This window comes from Salvelinus fontinalis, chromosome 2 (genome assembly GCF_029448725.1).
Source record: "Salvelinus fontinalis isolate EN_2023a chromosome 2, ASM2944872v1, whole genome shotgun sequence".
NCBI lineage: Eukaryota > Metazoa > Chordata > Actinopteri > Salmoniformes > Salmonidae > Salvelinus > Salvelinus fontinalis.
This window is the reverse complement of record NC_074666.1, coordinates 91,731,710-91,759,704: the sequence shown is the minus strand read 5'-3', so window position 1 is coordinate 91,759,704 and position 27,995 is coordinate 91,731,710. Positions and strand designations below refer to the sequence as shown.

Sequence of the window (27,995 nt, the reverse complement as noted above, 5' to 3'; positions counted from 1 at the left end):
GATTACTGTGGGTGTCATGATGAGTTCAGATTACTGTGGTCTCATGATGAGTTCAGATTACTGTGGGTGTCATGATGAATTCAGAGATATAATCCTAAACCGCTCTCTCTCTTTCTCTCCCTCTCCCTCCCTCCCTCCCCCTCAGGGCTACACCACTCACACGCTACGTCTCCACTCGTGTTGGGAGATCACCAACCACGGTGTGGTTAACATGGTCCACAGCCTGCCCAACCTCACGGCTCTGAGCCTGTCAGGCTGCTCTAAAATCACTGATGACGGGGTGGAGCTGGTAGCAGAGAACCTGAGGAAGCTGCGGAGCCTGGACCTCTCCTGGTGCCCACGCATCACTGACATGGCCCTGGAGTACATCGCCTGTGACCTCCACAAACTAGAGGAGCTGGTACTGGACAGGTGAGAGTGGAGTAGAGTATAGTATAGTAGAGTGTAGTATAGTATAGTATAGTATAGTAGTGTTTAGTATAGTAGTGTGTATTATAGTAGGGTATAGGGTGTAGTATAGTAGTGTGGAGTATAGTAGTGTGTATTATAGTAGGGTATAGGGTGTAGTATAGTAGTATAGTAGTGTGTATTATAGTAGGCTATAGGGTGTAGTATAGTGGTGTGGAGTATAGTAGGTAGTAGTATAGTCGTGTGTAGTATAGTGTGTGGTGGGGGGGTCCGGGATCTGCTGAGTAAAGGCCTATACTACCTTATTTCAGAAAGAAAACCAGTATAGTATGAAAAGTATCATTATGGTCTCTCTCTCTCTCTCTCTCCCTCTCTCTCTGTCTCTGTCTCTGTCTCTCTCTCTGTCTCTCTCTCTCTCTATCTCTCTCTTCTCTCTCTCTATCTCTCTCTCGTCTCTCTCTCTCTCTCTCCCCTCTCTCTCTGTCTCTCTGTCTCTCTCTCTCTCTCTCTCTCTCTCTCTCTCTCTCTGTCTCTCTCTCTCTCTCTCCCCTCTCTCTCTCTCTCTCTCTCTCTCCCCTCTCTCTCTCTCTGTCTCTGTCTCTGTCTCTCTCTCTCTCTCTCTCTCTCTCTCTCTCTCTCTCTCTCTCTCTCTCTCTCCAGATGTGTGAGGGTAACAGATACAGGTCTCGGGTACCTGTCCACCATGTCTTCTTTGAGGAGTCTCTACCTGCGCTGGTGCTGTCAGGTACAGTACACACTAGACCCTTACACCAGGGATCATCAACTACATTCAGCCAGGAACATAATTACAAATCATTTGTAGACTGAAAATGGACCTCAAGAAGCCCAAACAGATATAATATTGGACTAAAACACAATAATTTCAAACTTTTGTAAGAATCATATACACTTAGTGGCCAGTTTATTAGTACCTGGTCGGACGATTTGCTTCCAGAACAGCCTGAATTCTCTGGGGCATGGAAATGTTGCTCAATTGGTATCATTTCAAACCTTTGTAAAAAATCACATACACTTAGTTGCCAGTTTATTAGGTACACCCATCTAGTACCTAGTCCGACCCTTTGCTTTCAGAACAACCTGAATTCTTCGCGGCATGGAAACGTTGCTCAATTGGTATCAAGGGACCTAACGTGTGCCAGTAAAACATTCCCCACACCTTTACACCACCACCACCAGCCTGTACTGTTGACACCAGGCACCATTACACCACCTCCACCAGCCTCTACTGCTGACACCAGGCAGGATGGGTCCATGGACTCATTCTGCTTACGCCAATTCCTGACTCTGCCATCAGCATGACGCAATAGGAACTGGAAGTCATCAGACCAGGCAATATTTTTTCTCTCTTCAGTTGTCCAGTGTTGGTGAACACGTGCCCACTGGAGCCGCTTCCTTGTTTGTAGCTGATGGGAGGGGAACCCGGGGTGGTCGTCTGCTGTAACAGCCCATCCATGACAAGGACTGAGGAGTTGTCTGTTCTGAGCTGCTCTGTTATTTGGCTGTTTGTGGTCCGCCTGTCAGCTTGCACCATTCTTACCGTTCTCCTTCATCATTTAGTTGTTTTCTCCCAAAGGACTGCCGCTGACTGGCTGTTTTCTCCCAAAGGACTGCTGCTGACTGGCTGTTTTCTCCCAAAGGACTGCTGCTGACTGGCTGTTTTCTCCCAAAGGACTGCTGCTGACTGGCTGTTTTCTCCCAAAGGACTGCCGCTGACTGGCTGTTTTCTCCCAAAGGACTGCTGCTGACTGGCTGTTTTCTCCCAAAGGACTGCTGCTGACTGGCTGTTTTCTCCCAAAGGACTGCTGCTGACTGGCTGTTTTCGCCCAAAGGACTGCCGCTGACTGGCTGTTTTCTCCCAAAGGACTGCTGCTGACTGGCTGTTTTCGCCCAAAGGACTGCCGCTGACTGGCTGTTTTCTCCCAAAGGACTGCCGCTGACTGGCTGTTTTCTCCCAAAGGACTGCCGCTGACTGGCTGTTTTCTCCCAAAGGACTGCCGCTGACTGGCTGTTTTCTCCCAAAGGACTGCCGCTGACTGGCTGTTTTCTCCCAAAGGACTGCCGCTGACTGGCTGTTTTCTCCCAAAGGACTGCCGCTGACTGGCTGTTTTCTCCCAAAGGACTGCTGCTGACTGGCTGTTTTCTCCCAAAGGACTGCTGCTGACTGGCTGTTTTCTCCCAAAGGACTGCCGCTGACTGGCTGTTTTCTCCCAAAGGACTGCTGCTGACTGGCTGTTTTCTCCCAAAGGACTGCTGCTGACTGGCTGTTTTCTCCCAAAGGACTGCTGCTGACTGGCTGTTTTCTCCCAAAGGACTGCTGCTGACTGGCTGTTTTCTCCCAAAGGACTGCCGCTGACTGGCTGTTTTCGCCCAAAGGACTGCCGCTGACTGGCTGTTCTCGCCCAAAGGACTGCTGCTGACTGGCTGTTCTCGCCCAAAGGACTGCTGATGACTGGCTGTTCTCGCCCAAAGGACTGCCGCTGACTGGCTGTTTTCGCCCAAAGGACTGCTGCTGACTGGCTGTTTTCGCCCAAAGGACTGCTGCTGACTGGCTGTTCTCGCCCAAAGGACTGCCGCTGACTGGCTGTTTTCGCCCAAAGGACTGCCGCTGACTGGCTGTTCTCGCCCAAAGGACTGCTGCTGACTGGCTGTTCTCGCCCAAAGGACTGCCGCTGACTGGCTGTTTTCTCCCAAAGGACTGCTGCTGACTGGCTGTTCTCGCCCAAAGGACTGCTGCTGACTGGCTGTTCTCGCCCAAAGGACTGCTGCTGACTGGCTGTTCTCGCCCAAAGGACTGCTGCTGACTGGCTGTTTTCGCCCAAAGGACTGCTGCTGACTGGCTGTTCTCGCCCAAAGGACTGCTGCTGACTGGCTGTTTTCGCCCAAAGGACTGCTGCTGACTGGCTGTTTTCGCCCAAAGGACTGCCGCTGACTGGCTGTTTTCTCCCAAAGGACTGCCGCTGACTGGCTGTTTTCTCCCAAAGGACTGCCGCTGACTGGCTGTTTTCTCCCAAAGGACTGCCGCTGACTGGCTGTTTTCTCCCAAAGGACTGCCGCTGACTGGCTGTTTTCTCCCAAAGGACTGCCGCTGACTGGCTGTTTTCTCCCAAAGGACTGCCGCTGACTGGCTGTTTTCTCCCAAAGGACTGCTGCTGACTGGCTGTTTTCTCCCAAAGGACTGCTGCTGACTGGCTGTTTTCTCCCAAAGGACTGCCGCTGACTGGCTGTTTTCTCCCAAAGGACTGCTGCTGACTGGCTGTTTTCTCCCAAAGGACTGCTGCTGACTGGCTGTTTTCTCCCAAAGGACTGCTGCTGACTGGCTGTTTTCTCCCAAAGGACTGCTGCTGACTGGCTGTTTTCTCCCAAAGGACTGCCGCTGACTGGCTGTTTTCGCCCAAAGGACTGCCGCTGACTGGCTGTTCTCGCCCAAAGGACTGCTGCTGACTGGCTGTTCTCGCCCAAAGGACTGCTGATGACTGGCTGTTCTCGCCCAAAGGACTGCCGCTGACTGGCTGTTTTCGCCCAAAGGACTGCTGCTGACTGGCTGTTTTCGCCCAAAGGACTGCTGCTGACTGGCTGTTCTCGCCCAAAGGACTGCCGCTGACTGGCTGTTTTCGCCCAAAGGACTGCCGCTGACTGGCTGTTCTCGCCCAAAGGACTGCTGCTGACTGGCTGTTCTCGCCCAAAGGACTGCTGATGACTGGCTGTTCTCGCCCAAAGGACTGCCGCTGACTGGCTGTTTTCGCCCAAAGGACTGCTGCTGACTGGCTGTTCTCGCCCAAAGGACTGCTGATGACTGGCTGTTCTCGCCCAAAGGACTGCCGCTGACTGGCTGTTCTCGCCCAAAGGACTGCCGCTGACTGGCTGTTCTCGCCCAAAGGACTGCTGCTGACTGGCTGTTCTCGCCCAAAGGACTGCCGCTGACTGGCTGTTCTCGCCCAAAGGACTGCCGCTGACTGGCTGTTCTCGCCCAAAGGACTGCTGCTGACTGGCTGTTCTCGCCCAAAGGACTGCTGATGACTGGCTGTTCTCGCCCAAAGGACTGCCGCTGACTGGCTGTTCTCGCCCAAAGGACTGCCGCTGACTGGCTGTTCTCGCCCAAAGGACTGCTGCTGACTGGCTGTTCTCGCCCAAAGGACTGCTGCTGACTGGCTGTTCTCGCCCAAAGGACTGCTGCTGACTGGCTGTTCTCGCCCAAAGGACTGCCACTGACTGGCTGTTCTCGCCCAAAGGACTGCTGCTGACTGGCTGTTCTCGCCCAAAGGACTGCTGCTGACTGGCTGTTCTCGCCCAAAGGACTGCTGCTGACTGGCTGTTCTCGCCCAAAGGACTGCTGCTGACTGGCTGTTCTCGCCCAAAGGACTGCTGCTGACTGGCTGTTCTCGCCCAAAGGACTGCTGCTGACTGGCTGTTCTCGCCCAAAGGACTGCTGCTGACTGGCTGTTCTCGCCCAAAGGACTGCTGCTGACTGGCTGTTCTCGCCCAAAGGACTGCTGCTGACTGGCTGTTCTCGCCCAAAGGACTGCTGCTGACTGGCTGTTTTCGCCCAAAGGACTGCCGCTGACTGGCTGTTCTCGCCCAAAGGACTGCCACTGACTGGCTGTTCTCGCCCAAAGGACTGCTGCTGACTGGCTGTTCTCGCCCAAAGGACTGCTGCTGACTGGCTGTTCTCGCCCAAAGGACTGCTGCTGACTGGCTGTTCTCGCCCAAAGGACTGCTGCTGACTGGCTGTTCTCGCCCAAAGGACTGCTGCTGACTGGCTGTTCTCGCCCAAAGGACTGCTGCTGACTGGCTGTTCTCGCCCAAAGGACTGCTGCTGACTGGCTGTTCTCGCCCAAAGGACTGCTGCTGACTGGCTGTTCTCGCCCAAAGGACTGCTGCTGACTGGCTGTTCTCGCCCAAAGGACTGCTGCTGACTGGCTGTTCTCGCCCAAAGGACTGCTGCTGACTGGCTGTTTTCGCCCAAAGGACTGCTGCTGACTGGCTGTTTTCGCCCAAAGGACTGCTGCTGACTGGCTGTTCTCGCCCAAAGGACTGCTGCTGACTGGCTGTTTTCGCCCAAAGGACTGCCGCTGACTGGCTGTTCTCGCCCAAAGGACTGCCGCTGACTGGCTGTTCTCGCCCAAAGGACTGCCGCTGACTGGCTGTTCTCGCCCAAAGGACTGCTGCTGACTGGCTGTTCTCGCCCAAAGGACTGCTGCTGACTGGCTGTTCTCGCCCAAAGGACTGCTGCTGACTGGCTGTTCTCGCCCAAAGGACTGCCGCTGACAGTTTGTTTTGCTTTTTGTTGCACCATTCTCGGTAAACCCGGGACACTGTCGTGCGTGAAAATCCCAGGAAGCCGGATGTTTCTGAGATACTGGAACCGACGATCGTACCGCGTTCGAAATCGCTTAAATCACACGTTTTAGGCCATTATCAAATTGAGTCCAATCAAACAGTAACTGAATGCCTTGATGCCTGTCTGCCTGCTTCACATAGCCACGACCACGTGACTCACTGTCTGTAGGAGCGAACCATTTTCGTGGGAGGTGTACCTAATAAACTGTTCCTAATACACTGGGAATAAGTTGATTTACTAAATTAAAATCAATTGGAGATGCTTTGCTGGTGTTTTTACAGTCTTTTATGTCAAACAATAAAACATTAAATGAAAAGGTTTTTGTTATGTTGGGGAACTGCCCTAGACCCTACACCCTTTATAATAATACACTACACCCTAGACCCTACACCCTTTATAATAATATACTACACCCTAGACCCTACACCCTTTATACTAATACACTACACCCTAGACCCTACACCCTTTATAATAATACACTACACCCTAGACCATACACCCTTTATCCTAATACACTACACCCTAGACCCTACACCCTTTATAATAATATACTACACCCTAGACCCGTTATACTAATATACTACACCCTAGACCCTACACCCTTTATACTAATACACTACACCCTTTATAATAATACACTACACCCTTTATACTAATACACTACACCCTACACCCTTTATACTAATACACTACACCCTAGACCATACACCCTTTATACTAATATACTACACCCTAGACCATACACCCTTTATAATAATATACTACACCCTAGACCCGTTATACTAATATACTACACCCTAGACCCTACACCCTTTATACTAATACACTACACCCTTTATACTAATACACTACACCCTTTATACTAATACACTACACCCTTTATAATAATACACTACACCCTTTATACTAATACACTACACCCTAGACCCTTTATACTAATACACTACACCCTAGACCCGTTATACTAATATACTACACCCTAGACCCTACACCCTTTATACTAATACACTACACCCTTTATACTAATACACTACACCCTTTATACTAATACACTACACCCTTTATACTAATACACTACACCCTTTATACTAATACACTACACCCTTTATAATAATACACTACACCCTAGACCATACACCCTTTATACTAATACACTACACCCTAGACCCTACACCCTTTATACTAATACACTACACCCTTTATACTAATACACTACACCCTTTATACTAATACACTACACCCTTTATACTAATACACTACACCCTTTATAATAATACACTACACCCTAGACCCTACACCCTTTATACTAATACACTACACCCTTTATACTAATACACTACACCCTTTATAATAATACACTCCACCCTTTATACTAATACACTACACCCTACACCCTTTATACTAATACACTACACCCTTTATACTAATACACTACACCCTTTATAATAATACACTACACCCTTTATAATAATACACTACACCCTTTATACTAATACACTACACCCTTTATACTAATACACTACACCCTTTATAATAATACACTACACCCTTTATACTAATACACTACACCCTTTATAATAATACACTACACCCTAGACCATACACCCTTTATACTAATATACTACACCCTAGACACTACACCCTTTATACTAATACACTACACCCTAGACCCTACACCCTTTATACTAATACACTACACCCTACACCCTTTATAATAATATACTACACCCTAGACCCTACACCCTTTATACTAATACACTACACCCTAGACCCTTTATACTAATACACTACACCCTAGACCCTACACCCTTTATAATAATACACTACACCCTTTATACTAATACACTACACCCTTTATACTAATACACTACACCCTTTATAATAATACACTACACCCTTTATACTAATACACTACACCCTACACCCTTTATACTAATACACTACACCCTTTATAATAATACACTACACCCTTTATACTAATACACTACACCCTTTATACTAATACACTACACCCTTTATACTAATACACTACACCCTAGACACTACACCCTTTATAATAATACACTACACCCTTTATACTAATACACTACACCCTTTATACTAATACACTACACCCTTTATAATAATACACTACACCCTAGACCCTACACCCTTTATACTAATACACTACACCCTTTATAATAATACACTACACCCTAGACCCTACACCCTTTATACTAATACACTACACCCTTTATAATAATACACTACACCCTAGACCCTACACCCTTTATACTAATATACTACACCCTAGACACTACACCCTTTATACTAATACACTACACCCTTTATACTAATACACTATACCCTAGACACTACACCCTTTATACTAATACACTACACCCTTTATAATAATACACTACACCCTAGACCCTACACCCTTTATACTAATATACTACACCCTAGACACTACACCCTTTATAATAATACACTACACCCTAGACCCTACACCCTTTATAATAATACACTACACCCTAGACCCTACACCCTTTATACTAATACACTACACCCTAGACCCTACACCCTTTATACTAATACACTACACCCTAGACCCTACACCCTTTATAATAATACACTACACCCTAGACCCTACACCCTTTATAATAATACACTACACCCTAGACCCTACACCCTTTATAATAATACACTACACCCTAGACCCTTTATACTAATACACTATACCCTAGACACTACACCCTTTATACTAATACACTACACCCTTTATACTAATACACTACACCCTTTATACTAATATACTACACCCTAGACACTACACCCTTTATAATAATACACTACACCCTTTATACTAATACACTACACCCTTTATACTAATACACTACACCCTAGACACTACACCCTTTATACTAATACACTACACCCTAGACCCTTTATACTAATACACTACACCCTAGACCCTACACCCTTTATAATAATACACTACACCCTAGACCCTACACCCTTTATACTAATACACTACACCCTAGACCCTACACCCTTTATACTAATACACTACACCCTTTATACTAATACACTACACCCTTTATACTAATACACTACACCCTAGACACTACACCCTTTATACTAATACACTACACCCTAGACCCTTTATACTAATACACTACACCCTAGACCCTTTATACTAATATACTACACCCTAGACACTACACCCTTTATACTAATACACTACACCCTAGACACTACACCCTTTATACTAATACACTACACCCTAGACACTACACCCTTTATACTAATACACTACACCCTACACCCTTTATAATAATACACTACACCCTAGACCCTACACCCTTTATACTAATACACTACACCCTAGACCCTACACCCTTTATACTAATACACTACACCCTTTATACTAATACACTACACCCTTTATACTAATACACTACACCCTAGACACTACACCCTTTATACTAATACACTACACCCTAGACCCTACACCCTTTATACTAATACACTACACCCTTTATACTAATACACTACACCCTTTATACTAATACACTACACCCTACACCCTTTATACTAATACACTACACCCTACACCCGTTATACTAATATACTACACCCTAGACACTACACCCTTTATACTAATACACTACACCCTTTATACTAATACACTACACCCTTTATAATAATACACTACACCCTTTATAATAATACACTACACCCTAGACACTACACCCTTTATACTAATACACTACACCCTTTATAATAATACACTACACCCTTTATAATAATACACTACACCCTAGACACTACACCCTTTATACTAATACACTACACCCTTTATAATAATACACTACACCCTTTATAATAATACACTACACCCTTTATAATAATACACTACACCCTAGACACTACACCCTTTATACTAATACACTACACCCTTTATAATAATACACTACACCCTTTATAATAATACACTACACCCTTTATACTAATACACTACACCCTTTATACTAATACACTACACCCTTTATACTAATACACTACACCCTTTATACTAATACACTACACCCTTTATACTAATACACTACACCCTTTATAATAATACACTACACCCTTTATACTAATACACTACACCCTTTATACTAATACACTACACCCTTTATAATAATACACTACACCCTTTATACTAATACACTACACCCTTTATAATAATACACTACACCCTTTATACTAATACACTACACCCTTTATACTAATACACTACACCCTTTATACTAATACACTACACCCTTTATAATAATACACTACACCCTTTATACTAATACACTACACCCTAGACCCTACACCCTTTATACTAATACACTACACCCTAGACCCTTTATACTAATACACTACACCCTTTATACTAATACACTACACCCTAGACCCTACACCCTTTATAATAATACACTACACCCTAGACCCTACACCCTTTATAATAATACACTACACCCTAGACCCTTTATACTAATACACTATACCCTAGACACTACACCCTTTATACTAATACACTACACCCTACACCCTTTATACTAATACACTACACCCTAGACCCTTTATACTAATACACTATACCCTAGACACTACACCCTTTATACTAATACACTACACCCTAGACCCTTTATACTAATACACTACACCCTTTATACTAATACACTACACCCTAGACCCTACACCCTTTATAATAATACACTACACCCTAGACCCTTTATACTAATACACTACACCCTAGACCCTACACCCTTTATACTAATACACTACACCCTAGACCCTTTATACTAATACACTACACCCTTTATACTAATACACTATACCCTAGACACTACACCCTTTATACTAATACACTACACCCTAGACACTACACCCTTTATACTAATACACTACACCCTTTATACTAATACACTACACCCTAGACACTACACCCTTTATACTAATACACTACACCCTTTATACTAATACACTACACCCTACACCCTTTATAATAATACACTACACCCTTTATAATAATACACTACACCCTAGACACTACACCCTTTATAATAATACACTACACCCTAGACACTACACCCTTTATCCTAATACACTACACCCTTTATACTAATACACTACACCCTAGACCCTTTATACTAATACACTACACCCTAGACCCTTTATACTAATATACTACACCCTAGACCCTACACCCTTTATACTAATACACTACACCCTTTATACTAATACACTACACCCTAGACCCTTTATACTAATACACTACACCCTAGACACTACACCCTTTATACTAATACACTACACCCTTTATACTAATACACTACACCCTAGACCCTACACCCTTTATAATAATACACTACACCCTAGACCCTACACCCTTTATACTAATACACTACACCCTAGACCCTACACCCTTTATAATAATACACTACACCCTAGACACTACACCCTTTATCCTAATACACTACACCCTAGACCCTACACCCTTTATACTAATACACTACACCCTAGACACTACACCCTTTATACTAATACACTACACCCTAGACCCTACACCCTTTATAATAATACACTACACCCTAGACCCTACACCCTTTATACTAATACACTACACCCTACACCCTACACCCTTTATACTAATACACTACACCCTTTATACTAATACACTACACCCTTTATACTAATACACTACACCCTTTATACTAATACACTACACCCTTTATAATAATACACTACACCCTAGACCATACACCCTTTATACTAATACACTACACCCTAGACCCTACACCCTTTATACTAATACACTACACCCTTTATACTAATACACTACACCCTTTATACTAATACACTACACCCTTTATACTAATACACTACACCCTTTATACTAATACACTACACCCTAGACCCTACACCCTTTATACTAATACACTACACCCTTTATACTAATACACTACACCCTTTATACTAATACACTACACCCTTTATACTAATACACTACACCCTTTATAATAATACACTACACCCTTTATACTAATACACTACACCCTTTATACTAATACACTACACCCTAGACCATACACCCTTTATAATAATACACTACACCCTTTATACTAATACACTACACCCTTTATACTAATACACTACACCCTTTATACTAATACACTACACCCTAGACCCTACACCCTTTATACTAATACACTACACCCTTTATACTAATACACTACACCCTTTATACTAATACACTACACCCTTTATACTAATACACTACACCCTAGACCCTACACCCTTTATACTAATACACTACACCCTTTATACTAATACACTACACCCTAGACCCTACACCCTTTATAATAATACACTACACCCTACACCCTTTATACTAATATACTACACCCTAGACCCTACACCCTTTATACTAATATACTACACCCTAGACCCTACACCCTTTATACTAATACACTACACCCTAGACCCTTTATACTAATACACTACACCCTACACCCTTTATACTAATACACTACACCCTACACCCTTTATACTAATACACTACACCCTAGACACTACACCCTTTATACTAATACACTACACCCTAGACACTACACCCTTTATCCTAATACACTACACCCTAGACACTACACCCTTTATCCTAATACACTACACCCTAGACACTACACCCTTTATCCTAATACACTACACCCTTTATACTAATACACTACACCCTTTATACTAATACACTACACCCTACACCCTTTATACTAATACACTACACCCTAGACACTACACCCTTTATACTAATACCCTACACCCTTTATACTAATACACTACACCCTAGACACTACACCCTTTATACTAATACACTACACCCTTTATACTAATACACTACACCCTAGACACTACACCCTTTATACTAATACCCTACACCCTTTATACTAATACACTACACCCTAGACACTACACCCTTTATAATAATACACTACACCCTTTATAATAATACACTACACCCTTTATAATAATACACTACACCCTTTATAATAATACACTACACCCTTTATACTAATACACTACACCCTAGACACTACACCCTTTATACTAATACACTACACCCTTTATAATAATACACTACACCCTTTATACTAATATACTACACCCTAGACACTACACCCTTTATAATAATACACTACACCCTTTATACTAATACACTACACCCTTTATACTAATACACTACACCCTTTATAATAATACACTACACCCTTTATACTAATACACTACACCCTTTATACTAATACACTACACCCTTTATAATAATACACTACACCCTTTATACTAATACACTACACCCTTTATAATAATACACTACACCCTTTATACTAATACACTACACCCTAGACACTACACCCTTTATACTAATACACTACACCCTTTATACTAATACACTACACCCTTTATACTAATACACTACACCCTTTATACTAATACACTACACCCTAGACCATACACCCTACACCCTTTATCCTAATACACTACACCCTAGACCCTACACCCTTTACACTAATACACTACACCCTAGACCCTACACCCTTTATCCTAATATACTACACCCTAGACCCTACACCCTTTATAATAATACACTACACCCTAGACCCTACACCCTTTATACTAATACACTACACCCTAGACCCTACACCCTTTATCCTAATATACTACACCCTAGACCCTACACCCTTTATAATAATACACTACACCCTAGACCCTACACCCTTTATCCTAATACACTACACCCTAGACCCTACACCCTTTATACTAATACACTACACCCTACACCCTTTATCCTAATATACTACACCCTAGACACTACACCCTTTATAATAATACACTACACCCTTTATACTAATACACTACACCCTAGACACTACACCCTTTATCCTAATACACTACACCCTAGACCCTACACCCTTTACACTAATACACTACACCCTAGACCCTACACCCTTTATCCTAATACACTACACCCTAGACCCTACACCCTTTACACTAATACACTACACCCTAGACCCTACACCCTTTATACTAATACACTACACCCTAGACACTACACCCTTTATACTAATACACTACACCCTAGACCCTACACCCTTTATACTAATACACTACACCCTACACCCTTTATAATAATACACTACACCCTAGACCCTACACCCTTTATACTAATACACTACACCCTAGACACTACACCCTTTATACTAATACACTACACCCTAGACACTACACCCTTTATCCTAATATACTACACCCTAGACCCTACACCCTTTATCCTAATACACTACACCCTAGACCCTACACCCTTTACACTAATACACTACACCCTAGACCCTACACCCTTTATCCTAATATACTACACCCTAGACCCTACACCCTTTATAATAATACACTACACCCTAGACCCTACACCCTTTATACTAATACACTACACCCTAGACCCTACACCCTTTATCCTAATATACTACACCCTAGACCCTACACCCTTTATAATAATACACTACACCCTAGACCCTACACCCTTTATACTAATACACTACACCCTAGACCCTACACCCTTTATCCTAATATACTACACCCTAGACCCTACACCCTTTATACTAATACACTACACCCTAGACCCTACACCCTTTATACTAATACACTACACCCTAGACACTACACCCTTTATACTAATACACTACACCCTTTATACTAATACACTACACCCTACACCCTTTATACTAATACACTACACCCTTTATAATAATACACTACACCCTTTATAATAATACACTACACCCTAGACCCTACACCCTTTATACTAATACACTACACCCTTTATACTAATACACTACACCCTTTATAATAATACACTACACCCTTTATAATAATACACTACACCCTAGACCCTACACCCTTTATAATAATACACTACACCCTTTATACTAATACACTACACCCTTTATACTAATACACTACACCCTAGACCCTACACCCTTTATAATAATACACTACACCCTTTATACTAATACACTACACCCTTTATAATAATACACTACACCCTTTATAATAATACACTACACCCTAGACCCTACACCCTTTATAATAATACACTACACCCTTTATACTAATACACTACACCCTTTATACTAATACACTACACCCTAGACCCTACACCCTTTATACTAATACACTACACCCTTTATACTAATACACTACACCCTACACCCTTTATACTAATACACTACACCCTTTATACTAATACACTACACACTACACCCTTTATACTAATACACTACACCCTAGACCCTTTATACTAATACACTATACCCTAGACACTACACCCTTTATACTAATACACTACACCCTTTATACTAATACACTACACCCTAGACACTACACCCTTTATACTAATACACTACACCCTTTATACTAATACACTACACCCTTTATACTAATACACTACACCCTACACCCTTTATAATAATACACTACACCCTTTATACTAATACACTACACCCTTTATACTAATACACTACACCCTTTATACTAATACACTACACCCTACACCCTTTATACTAATACACTACACCCTTTATACTAATACACTACACCCTTTATACTAATACACTACACCCTTTATACTAATACACTACACCCTTTATAATAATACACTACACCCTTTATAATAATACACTACACCCTTTATAATAATACACTACACCCTAGACCCTACACCCTTTATAATAATACACTACACCCTAGACCCTACACCCTTTATACTAATACACTACACCCTACACCCTTTATACTAATACACTACACCCTTTATACTAATACACTACACCCTTTATACTAATACACTACACCCTTTATAATAATACACTACACCCTTTATACTAATACACTACACCCTTTATACTAATACACTACACCCTAGACCCTACACCCTTTATACTAATACACTACACCCTTTATACTAATACACTACACCCTACACCCTTTATACTAATACACTACACCCTTTATACTAATACACTACACACTACACCCTTTATACTAATACACTACACCCTAGACCCTTTATACTAATACACTACACCCTTTATACTAATACACTACACCCTAGACACTACACCCTTTATACTAATACACTACACCCTTTATACTAATACACTACACCCTAGACACTACACCCTTTATACTAATACACTACACCCTTTATACTAATACACTACACCCTACACCCTTTATACTAATACACTACACCCTTTATACTAATACACTACACCCTACACCCTTTATAATAATACACTACACCCTTTATACTAATACACTACACCCTTTATACTAATACACTACACCCTTTATACTAATACACTACACCCTACACCCTTTATACTAATACACTACACCCTTTATACTAATACACTACACCCTAGACACTACACCCTTTATACTAATACACTACACCCTTTATACTAATACACTACACCCTTTATACTAATACACTACACCCTTTATACTAATACACTACACCCTACACCCTTTATACTAATACACTACACCCTTTATACTAATACACTACACCCTTTATAATAATACACTACACCCTTTATAATAATACACTACACCCTAGACCCTACACCCTTTATAATAATACACTACACCCTTTATACTAATACACTACACCCTACACCCTTTATACTAATACACTACACCCTTTATACTAATACACTACACCCTTTATAATAATACACTACACCCTTTATAATAATACACTACACCCTTTATACTAATACACTACACCCTTTATACTAATACACTACACCCTTTATACTAATACACTACACCCTTTATACTAATACACTACACCCTTTATACTAATACACTACACCCTTTATAATAATACACTACACCCTTTATACTAATACACTACACCCTAGACCCTACACCCTTTATAATAATACACTACACCCTTTATACTAATACACTACACCCTTTATACTAATACACTACACCCTTTATACTAATACACTACACCCTTTATACTAATACACTACACCCTAGACCCTTTATACTAATACACTACACCCTAGACCCTACACCCTTTATCCTAATACACTACACCCTAGACACTACACCCTTTATACTAATATACTACGCCCTAGACCCTACACCCTACACACTCCTGTGGACAAGCATGTGTCTAATGAGTTAGACCTGCTCAGACTATCAGACCAGTCCTGCTGCTGTCTATCTAATAAGACCTGCTTAGTTTTAATTTATGTTTTCTTATTATTAATGATTACTCGGTTTGTGTGTGCGTGCGTGTGTGTGCGTGTGTGTGTGTGTGTGTGTGTGTGTGTGTGTGTGTGTGTATAGGTGCAGGACTTTGGGCTACAGCACCTGTTTGGTATGAGGAGTCTGCGTCTTCTCTCTCTCGCAGGTATTCACTCAATCTCTCTCTCTGTCTGTCTCTCTCTCTCTCTCGCTCGCTCTCTCTATGTCTCTCTGTCTCTCTCTCTCGCAGGTATTCACTCAATCTCTCTCACTCTCTCTGCTTCCCTTCTCTCTCTCTCTCTCTGTCTGTCTCTCTCTCTGTCTCACTCTCTCTCTGTCTGTCTCTCTCTCTGTCTCACTCTCTCTATGTCTCTCTGCTTCCCTTTTCTCTCTCTATGTCTCTCTGTCTCTCATTCTCAATTCAATTCAAGGGGCTTTATTGTCATGGGAAATATATGTTTACATTGCCAAAGCAAGTGAAAAAGTTAATAAACAAAAGTGAAATAAACAATAAAAAATGAACAGTAAATATTACACTCACAGAAGTTCCAAAAGAATAAAGACATTTTAAATGTCATATCATGTCTATATACAGTGTTGTAGCGATGTGTTAAAGTACAAAAGAGAAAATAAATAAATATGGGTTGTATTTACAATGGTGTTTGTTCTTCACTGGTTGCCCTTTTCTTGTGGCAACAGGTCACACATCTTGCTGCTGTGATGACACACTGTGGTATTTCACCCAGTAGATATGGGAGTTTATCAACAACAACAAAATTGAATTCTTTGTGGGTCTGTGGAATTCTTTGTGGGTCTGTTGAATTCTTTGTGGGTCTGTTGAATTCTTTGTGGGTCTGTGGAATTCTTTGTGGGTCTGTGGAATTCTTTGTGGGTCTGTGGAATTCTTTGTGGGTCTGTGGAATTCTTTGTGGGTCTGTGGAATTCTTTGTGGGTCTGTGGAATTCTTTGTGGGTCTGTGGAATTCTTTGTGGGTCTGTGTAATCTGATGAGCAGTTCAAATTCAACACATGTTGCCATGGTGTTCACCATGTTGCCATGGTGTCCCAGGGGCCCCATGGAAGTCGGAATGTGCCCTGCGTGCCCGGTTGGTAACCCGGCCCTGCACTTACTTACCACGAAACTCACCATTTACTGTAATACTGTTACAGTAGCAGGTATTTACCTGGTAGATATACAGTGCATTCTGAAAGTATTCAGACCCCTTGACTTTTTCCACGTTTTGCTACTTTACAGCCTTATTCTAAAATGGATTAAACAGTTTTTTCCCTCCACTTCATCAATCTACACACAATACTCCATAATGACAAACAAAAAACAGGTTTTTAGAAATGTTTCCAAATATCACATTTACATTAGTATTCAGACCCTTTACTCAGTACTTTGTCGAAGTAACTTTGTCAGCGATTACAGTCTAGAGTATTCTTGGGTATGACGCTACAAGCTTGACACACCTGTATTTGGGGAGTTTCTCCCATTCTTCTCTGCAGATCCTCTCAAGCTCTGTCAGGTTGGATGGGGAGTGTCGCTATTTTCAGGTCTCTCCACAGATGTTCGATCGGGTTCAAGTCTGGACTCTGGCTGGGCCACTCAAGGACATTCAGCGACTTGTCCCAAAGCCATTCCCGAGTTGTCTTGGGTCATTGTCCTGTTGGAAGCTCTAGAGCAGGTTCTCTTCAAGGATCTCTCTGTACTTTGCTCCGTTCATCTTTCCCTCAATCCTGACTAGTCTCCCAGTCCCTGCCACTGAAAAACATTCCCACAGCATGATGCTGCCACCACCATGCTTCACTGTAGGGATGGTGCCAGGTTTCTTCCAGACGTGAAGCTTGGCATTCAGGCCAAAGAGTTCAATCTTGGTTTCATCAGACCAGAGAATCTTGTTTCTCATGGTCTGAGAGTCTTTAAGTGCCATTTGACAAACTCCAAGCGGGCTGTCATGTGCCTTTTACTGAGGAGTGACTTCCGTCTGGCCACTCTACCATAAAGGCCTGATTGGTGGAGTGCTGCAGAGATGGTTGTTCTTCTGGAAGGTTCTCCCATCTCCACAGAGGAACTCTGGAGCTCTGTCAGAGTGACCATTGGGTTCTTGGTCACCTCCCTGAACAAGGCCCTTCTCCCCCGACTGCTCAGTTTGGCCGGGCGGCCAGCTCAAGGAAGAGTCTTGGTGGTTCCAAACTTCTTCCATTTAAGAATGATGGAGGCCATTGTGTTCTTGGGGACCTTCAATGCTGCAGAATTTATTATTCTACCCCTCCCCAGATCTGTGCCTCAACACAATCCTGTCTTCAAGTTCTACGGACAATTCCTTCGACCTCATGGCTTGATTTTTGCTCTGACATGCACTGTCAGCCGTGGGATCTAATATAGACAGGTGTGTGCCTTTCCAAATCATGTCCAATCAATTGAATTTACCACAGGTGGACTCCAATCAAGTTGTAGAAACATCTCAAGGATGAACAATGGAAACAGGATGCACCTGAGCTCAATTTTAAGTCTCATAGCAAAGGGGCTGTATACTTATGTAAATAAGGTATTTCTGTTATTTTTGTTGTTTTTTTCAAATCCATTTTAGAATAAGGCTGTAACGTAACAAAATGTGAATAAGGTCCAGGGGTCTGAATACTTTCTGAAGACACTCATAGGAACTACTGGCCTTTGGTTTTATCATCGTCACACAGTCGTTCCCTCTCTCTTCCTCTCTGCTATTATCCCTCCGTTCCAAAGGCAGATAGTCTGAACAGGGACAGAGATAATCCATGACACAGGAGCTGACATGTCCTCCTTCTGATCCATAATGAGGGAACTTCAAAAGAACCAAGACACACACACACACACACACACACACACACACACACACACACACACACACACACACACACACACACACACACACACACACACACACACACACACACACACACACACACACACACACACACACTCTCTCTTCCTCTACCTGGCTGGGTAAATCTATATGGTATTCTATAGAAGGAGAGAGTTCAGTATATCATCTCTGACTACAATACATGAATCATCTCTGACTACAGTACATGAATAATCTCTGACTACAGTACATGAATCATCTCTGACTACAGTACATGAATCATTTCTGACTACAGTACATGAATCATCTCTGACTACAGTACATGAATCATCTCTGACTACAGTACATGAATCATCTCTGACTACAGTACATGAATCATTTCTGACTACAGTACATGAATCATCTCTGACTACAGTACATGAATCATTTCTGACTACAGTACATGAATCATCTCTGACTACAGTACATGAATCATTTCTGACTACAGTACATGAATCATCTCTGACTACAGTACATGAATCATCTCTGACTACAGTACATGAATCATCTCTGACTACAGTACATGAATCATCTCTGACTACAGTACATGAATCATTTCTGACTACAGTTCATGAATCATCTCTGACTACAATAAATGAATCATCTCTGACTACAGGCTACAGTACATTACAATGTGTGTGTGAGGAGAGGAAGCATTTTGTAGACTATTGAGAAGCAGTCATACACAGAGGGGGTGTTTCCTAATAATATGTCCTTTCTCCTGGATTGTACACCCGTTTACTACTTCCCACAAATCTGAAAGCATTGGATTGGTGGAGACATGGGCTAGTGGGAGTTTCCACCATATTTCTTATACCAGTCATTTCCTTTCAACTCAGTGAAGGGAAGTGAACAAGTGCATATTTTGAAAGGAAGGAGAGATGATTGGTACACAACCATGGGGAGAATCTTAATTGCATGTCCTTGATTCCCCGCGTCCTCCATCCAGAACCCATTCAATGAGAAGGTTCATCCCCTCTGTACCTTCTCATCCAAAAGGGTTTGACAAGGAGAGAGGACATACAATTAAGATCCATGGACTTCCTGTGTTTCTCCTCTGTCCTGTCTGTCTCTGCACCACTCCTCCCCCTGCTGACCAACTCTGGTATCTTAAGACAGCTCTTTATTCAGATTGAATGGAATGTTTTATATTGCTATATGAATATAATGATAGGATATTTAGAATGATAGAATATTTAGAATGATAGAATAGATAGAAGGATAGAAGGGTAGAATGATAGAAGGGTAGAATGATAGAATGGATATAATAGATAGAAGGATAGAATGATATAATAGATAGAAGGATAGAATGATATAATAGATAGAAGGATAGAATGATATAATAGATAGGATAGAATGGATATAATAGATAGAAGGATAGAGTGATTGACTATATTAGAAACACAAGTCAGACTATACCATCTACTATATTAGTCTGACTTGTGTTCCTGCTCTCTTTCTCCTCTCTCTACCTCCCTCCCTCTTCTCTCTTTCTCCTCTCTCTACCTCCCTCCCTCCTCTCTCTACCTCCCTCCCTCTTCTCTCTTTCTTCTCTCTCTACCTCCCTCCCTCTTCTCTCTTTCTCCTCTCTCTACCTCCCTCCCTCTTCTCTCTTTCTCCTCTCTCTACCTCCCTCCCTCTTCTCTCTTTCTTCTCTCTCTACCTCCCTCCCCATCTCTCTTTCTCCTCTCTACCTCCCTCCTTCCCCTCTCTTTCTCCTCTCTCTACCTCCCTCCTTCTTCTCTCTCTCTACCTCCCTCCCCCTTCTCTCTCTTTCTCCTCTCTCTACCTACCTCCCTCCCTCTTCTCTCTTTCTTCTCTCTCTACCTCCCTCCCTCTTCTCTCTTTCTCCTCTCTCTACCTCCCTCCCCCTTCTCTCTCTTTCTCCTCTCTCTACCTCCCTCCCCCTTCTCGCTCTTTCTCCTCTCTCTACCTCCCTCCCCTCTCTTTCTCCTCTCTCTACCTCCCTCCTTCTTCTCTCTACCTACCTACCTCCCTCCCTCTTCTCTCTTTCTTCTCTCTCTACCTCCCTCCCTCTTCTCTCTTCTCCTCTCTCTACCTCCCTCCCTCTTCTCTCACTTTCTCCTCTCTCTACCTCCCTCCCCATCTCTCTTTCTCCTCTCGCTACCTCCCTCCCCCATCTCTCTCTTTCTCCTCTCGCTACCTCCCTCCCCCATCTCTCTCTTTCTCCTCTCGCTACCTCCCTTCCCCATCTCTCTCTTTCTCCTTTGTCACTCTTTCTCTGCCTCCCTCCCCCATCTCTCTCTTTCTCCTTTCTCTCTCTTTCTCTCCTCTCTCTACCTCCCTTTCTCCTCCCTCTCTCTCCACCTCTATTTTTCTCCTTCTCTCCCCCCCCCCCTCTCTCTTGCTCCTCTCTCCACCTCTCTCTCTATCTCTCTGCCCCCCCCCCCCCAGGTTGTCCACTCCTAACCACTACAGGTCTATCTGGTTTGATCCAGATCCAGGATCTAGAGGAGTTGGAGTTGACGAACTGTCCTGGAGCCACAGCTGAACTCTTCAAGTACTACTCACAACACCTGGCACGCTGCATGGTCATCGAGTAGCCCCCCCCCCCCGGATCCCCATCACACCCCCCTCTAACCTACCACCCTATCCAACTACCAACTGACCTGCCTACCAATCCCCTACCCACCTACCCCAACTACCGACCACTCCCTTACTTCAGCCCAACGGACGCAGAGGACGAATGATGACGATGTGCGATGGAGCCAGCCAGGATCTCTGCTCCAGCCAGGATCTCTGCTCCAGCCAGGATCTCTGCTCCAGCCAGGATCAACCAGGGAACGTTTACAGGAAAGAGGGGATTTTTTGTAGAGGGATAAACTTTAATAAAAAGGGAATTTATCGGATTGGAGGGATGTTCTGTACAGACCAGATATGACAGTTTAACATGGCTGTGATGGACTCAAAGTGGAGAAAGGGATCAGTCTGGGACGCGTTCCACGCAGGATCATTGAACACACACACACTGTACACACACACACTGTACACACACACACACACTGTACACACACACGAAACATGTAACTCCACCAGACGACCAGACTTAGCGGTGACATGGTGACATGTCTGTGTGAGAATGGGGTGACGTCAGACCCTTCTCCTCCATCTCCATGTGTCTGTGTGAGAATCGGGTGACGTCAGACCCTTCTCCTCCATCTCCATGTCTCTGTGTGAGAATGGGGTGACGTCAGACCCTTCTCCTCCATCTCCATGTGTCTGTGTGAGAATGGGGTGACGTCAGACCCTTCTCCTCCATCTCCATGTCTCTGTGTGAGAATGGGGTGACGTCAGACCCTTCTCCTCCATCTCCGTGTCTCTGTGTGAGAACGGGGTGACGTCAGACCCTTCTCCTCCATCTCCATGTCTTAGCAAAGAACTAAAGAAGAAAAATGCCTCTGTAGAATAACGCGCCAGAGCTGCACGCTTTACCCGCTCGTTGTCATGCCGATTCATCTCTCTCTTTTTGTTGTTGATATTACTACTACTATTGTTTTATTTTTGTAAACATTATTTTGGGAATCTGAGGACAACTGAGAATGAATTCCTGTGTGGAGCGAGGACACGTGTCTGAGGCTTTACAGTACAGGACCAGGACAACTACACTACCCAGGAAACATTGGGGTTTTGGAGGGTCAACCCTGAGGATTCTACCCAGAGGTCACCTGATCAGACCCTGCAGAGGTCAGGGTCAGGACAGACTGAGACTACAAAGACTCTATTCCACTTTACATACACTAGCTGATGCTGATTGGTTAAGTTTGGCCTTTCCAACCATTCCGTTTGCCATTCCATTCTGTGGTCCGTTTAATATTAGTGGTTAGATGGGAGAGGAGGAACGTTATATAAATCCTTTGTGCCATGGTTTTACCTGCCAGCATCATGACTTACTTCAACGTCTTGATGCTATGTGGCAACACCTCTGTTTACACTGTCTGTTACAGTAATACACACACACACACACACACACACACACACACACACACACACACACACACACACACACACACACACACACACACACACACACACACACACACACACACACACACACACACACACACACACACACACACACACACACACACACACACACACACATACACGGTCGTTGTGTCTCTGAATCAACTCAACACAAACTGACTATGTGTGTGAGACTGAGGACGGTCCACAACAGTGAGGGAGGGAACGATGGCCTCCTGTTATATTAGAGATTTAAGACCAGGTTAACAACTGATACAGGGTCAGATATTTTGACTTTCTCCTAATGGGCAAGGTTAGGATGTGGGTAGAGCAAGCTGATCCTAGATCTGTGAATATGAGTCCCCTAATGGTTAAGGTTAGGATGTGGGTAGAGCAAGCTGATCCTAGATCTGTGAATATGAGTCCCCTAATGGTTAAGGTTAGGATGTGGGTAGAGCAAGCTGATCCTAGATCTGTGAATATGAGCAACGTCTACCCTGACCACTACTACGACTGAGCCCTTTACCCAGCATGCTTTGTGGTCCTCATTCAAGATGGCGGCTCTGTCAAAGGGCCAAGTTTTGCAGTCCTGTAATATCTAATTTCTATTCTGATCTTCACCTGGTGAACCAGCTCTCCTTACTGCTGTGTGTCCTCTCTCTACACCTTACTGCTGTGTGTGTGTGTGTGTGCGTGTGTGCGTGCGTGCGTGTGTGTGTGTGTGCGTGGGGGGGGGGGGGGGGTCTCAGCTTGCTTCCTTTTGAGGATTTGTTTCATAATGACGTCCAGGTTGATCTCCACTGTAACAGTTGTTTCATAATGACGTCCGGGTTGAGCTCCACTGTAACAGTTGTTTCATAATGACGTCCAGGTTGAGCTCCACTGTAACAGTTGTTTCATAATGACGTCCAGGTTGAGCTCCACTGTAACAGTTGTTTCATAATGACGTCCAGGTTGAGCTCCACTGTAACAGTTGTTTCATAATGACGTCCAGGTTGAGCTCCACTGTAACAGTTGTTTCATAATGACGTCCGGGTTGAGCTCCACTGTAACAGTTGTTTCATAATGACGTCCAGGTTGATCTCCACTGTAACAGTTGTTTCATAATGACGTCCAGGTTGAGCTCCACTGTAACAGTTGTTTCATAATGACGTCCAGGTTGAGCTCCACTGTAACAGTTGTTTCATAATGACGTCCGGGTTGAGCTCCACTGTAACAGTTGTTTCATAATGACGTCCAGGTTGAGCTCCACTGTAACAGTTGTTTCATAATGACGTCCAGGTTGAGCTCCACTGTAACAGTTGTTTCATAATGACGTCCAGGTTGAGCTCCACTGTAACAGTTGTTTCATAATGACGTCCAGGTTGAGCTCCACTGTAACAGTTGTTTCATAATGACGTCCAGGTTGAGCTCCACTGTAACAGTTGTTTCATAATGACGTCCAGGTTGAGCTCCACTGTAACAGTTGTTTCATAATGACGTCCGGGTTGAGCTCCACTGTAACAGTTGTTTCATAATGACGTCCAGGTTGAGCTCCACTGTAACAGTTGTTTCATAATGACGTCCAGGTTGAGCTCCACTGTAACAGTTGTTTCATAATGACGTCCAGGTTGAGCTCCACTGTAACAGTTGTTTCATAATGACGTCCAGGTTGAGCTCCACTGTAACAGTTGTTTCATAATGACGTCCAGGTTGAGCTCCACTGTAACAGTTGTTTCATAATGACGTCCGGGTTGAGCTCCACTGTAACAGTTGTTTCATAATGACGTCCGGGTTGAGCTCCACTGTAACAGTTGTTTCATAATGACGTCCGGGTTGAGCTCCACTGTAACAGTTGTTTCATAATGACGTCCAGGTTGAGCTCCACTGTAACAGTTGTTTCATAATGACGTCCAGGTTGAGCTCCACTGTAACAGTTGTTTCATAATGACGTCCAGGTTGAGCTCCACTGTAACAGTTGTTTCATAATGACGTCCAGGTTGAGCTCCACTGTAACAGTTGTTTCATAATGACGTCCAGGTTGAGCTCCACTGTAACAGTTGTTTCATAATGACGTCCAGGTTGAGCTCCACTGTAACAGTTTACAGCGTAGCTTACACCTCCTTACGCCACACAGGGTAATTTTCTCATGCTATATTTAGGTATCGCCTGGGTACACACACAACACACACACACACACACACACACACACACACACACACACACACACACACACACACACACACACACACACACACACACACACTGCATCCCACCGCCAGACCCCCAGGCAGACAGCTGTTGTAACATTCTTTCAGCTCCAGTCCTAAAGGTAACAGTTTGTACTTGGCCCTCAGGTGAAGGTGACAGGGGTGATATGGGTGAGATAGAGGTACAGGCCAGCCCCCCCCCCCCCCCAGCCGATAGCAGGTTATAGGCATTTCTGCTTTTAAAGGCATTATCCCATTGAGCCGCCATATGTAGTGTTTACCGTGAGTGGGATCACCCGAACCCGGAAACATTGCCTTTAAAAGCCTCACTGCCTCTAACCTTAAGTATTCATGTAGTGAGCTTGGGGGGTCCTGACTGTCTGGTTTCCTGCTTCACACAAACACTACAGGCCAGGCTTTTAACCAACTGGTCCCACTTTGATTTATTCACCTTCAATGATGTGCTGTACATAATGTATTTATCTATTTATTTATTTATTTATTGACTGAGGATTGTGATTGGTTGAGACAGTCTTTCAGCCAATCAGACCAGTTTAAAGCTGAGCCTGTTGGTTTGGTGTGTCATGATACTGGTCAGTGGATGGCGGCTCATTTAGGTTACGGGCAAATCTGAAATGGCTCCCTATTACCTATGTAGTGCACTACTTTGCGCCAAAAGAAGTGCCCTATTTGAGGAAGGAATATTTATAGGAATAGTATAGGGATAAGAGGAGCTTTTGAGCAATACCTGAAGATACCTGAAGAACCTGTTCCCTATCTTAGCTGTGGCTGCTGGTCCACTAGGGGATTATAGCTCTTAGCTGTGGCTGCTGGTCCAATAGGGGATTCTAGCTCTTAGCTGTGGCTGCTGGTCCACTAGGGGATTCTAGCTCTTAGCTGTGGCTGCTGGTCCACTAGGGGATTCTAGCTCTTAGCTGTGGCTGCTGGTCTACTAGGGGATTCTAGCTCTTACCTGTGGCTGCTGGTCCACTAGGGGGATTCTAGCTCTTAGCTGTGGCTGCTGGTCCACTAGGGGATTCTAGCTCTTAGCTGTGGCTGCTGGTCCACTAGGGGGATTCTAGCTCTTAGCTGTGGCTGCTGGTCCACTAGGGGATTCTAGCTCTTAACTGTGGCTGCTGGTCCACTAGGGGATTCTAGCTCTTAGCTGTGGCTGCTGGTCCACTAGGGGATTCTAGCTCTTAGCTGTGGCTGCTGGTCCACTAGGGGATTCTAGCTCTTAGCTGTGGCTGCTGCTCCACTAGGGGATTCTAGCTCTTAGCTGTGGCTGCTGGTCCACTAGGGGGATTCTAGCTCTTAGCTGTGGCTGCTGGTCCACTAGGGGATTCTAGCTCTTAGCGTTGGCTGCTGGTCCACTAGGGGATTCTAGCTCTTAGCTGTGGCTGCTGGTCCACTAGGGGATTCTAGCTCTTAGCTGTAGCTGCTGGTCCACTAGGGGATTCTAGCTCTTAGCTGTGGCTGCTGGTCCACTAGGGGATTGTAGCTCTTAGCTGTGGCTGCTGGTCCACTAGGGGATTCTAGCTCTTAGCTGTCGCTGCTGGTCCACTAGGGGATTCTAGCTCTTAGCTGTGGCTGCTGGTCCACTAGGGGATTCTAGCTCTTAGCTGTGGCTGCTGGTTCACTAGGGGATTCTAGCTCTTAGCTGTGGCTGCTGGTCCACTAGGGGATTCTAGCTCTTAGCTGTGGCTGCTGGTCTACTAGGGGATTCTAGCTCTTACCTGTGGCTGCTGGTCCACTAGGGGGATTCTAGCTCTTAGCTGTGGCTGCTGGTCCACTAGGGGGATTCTAGCTCTTAGCTGTGGCTGCTGGTCCACTAGGGGAT

At 43.8% G+C, this 27,995-nt stretch overlaps 1 protein-coding gene across 4 annotated transcripts in view; it reads left to right on the top strand.

Annotated features, from left to right (window-relative positions):
* LOC129831697 (F-box/LRR-repeat protein 16-like) overlaps positions 1-24,703 on the top strand; it is an 81,259-nt gene extending 56,556 nt beyond the window's left edge. For 2 of the 4 annotated variants that reach the window (XM_055895075.1, XM_055895083.1), the window contains exons 4-6: positions 146-411; positions 1,069-1,153; positions 17,201-22,351. In XM_055895075.1, coding sequence (XP_055751050.1) covers positions 146-411; positions 1,069-1,153; positions 17,201-17,578 — 729 coding nt within the window. In that variant the 3' untranslated portion in view covers positions 17,579-22,351. Of the gene's footprint in view, positions 1-145; positions 412-1,068; positions 1,154-17,200; positions 22,352-22,397 lie in introns of those variants that run through there. The other 2 variants (XM_055895092.1, XM_055895100.1) reach the window with 2 other exon arrangements.
* The last annotated feature ends 3,292 nt before the right edge of the window (positions 24,704-27,995 follow it).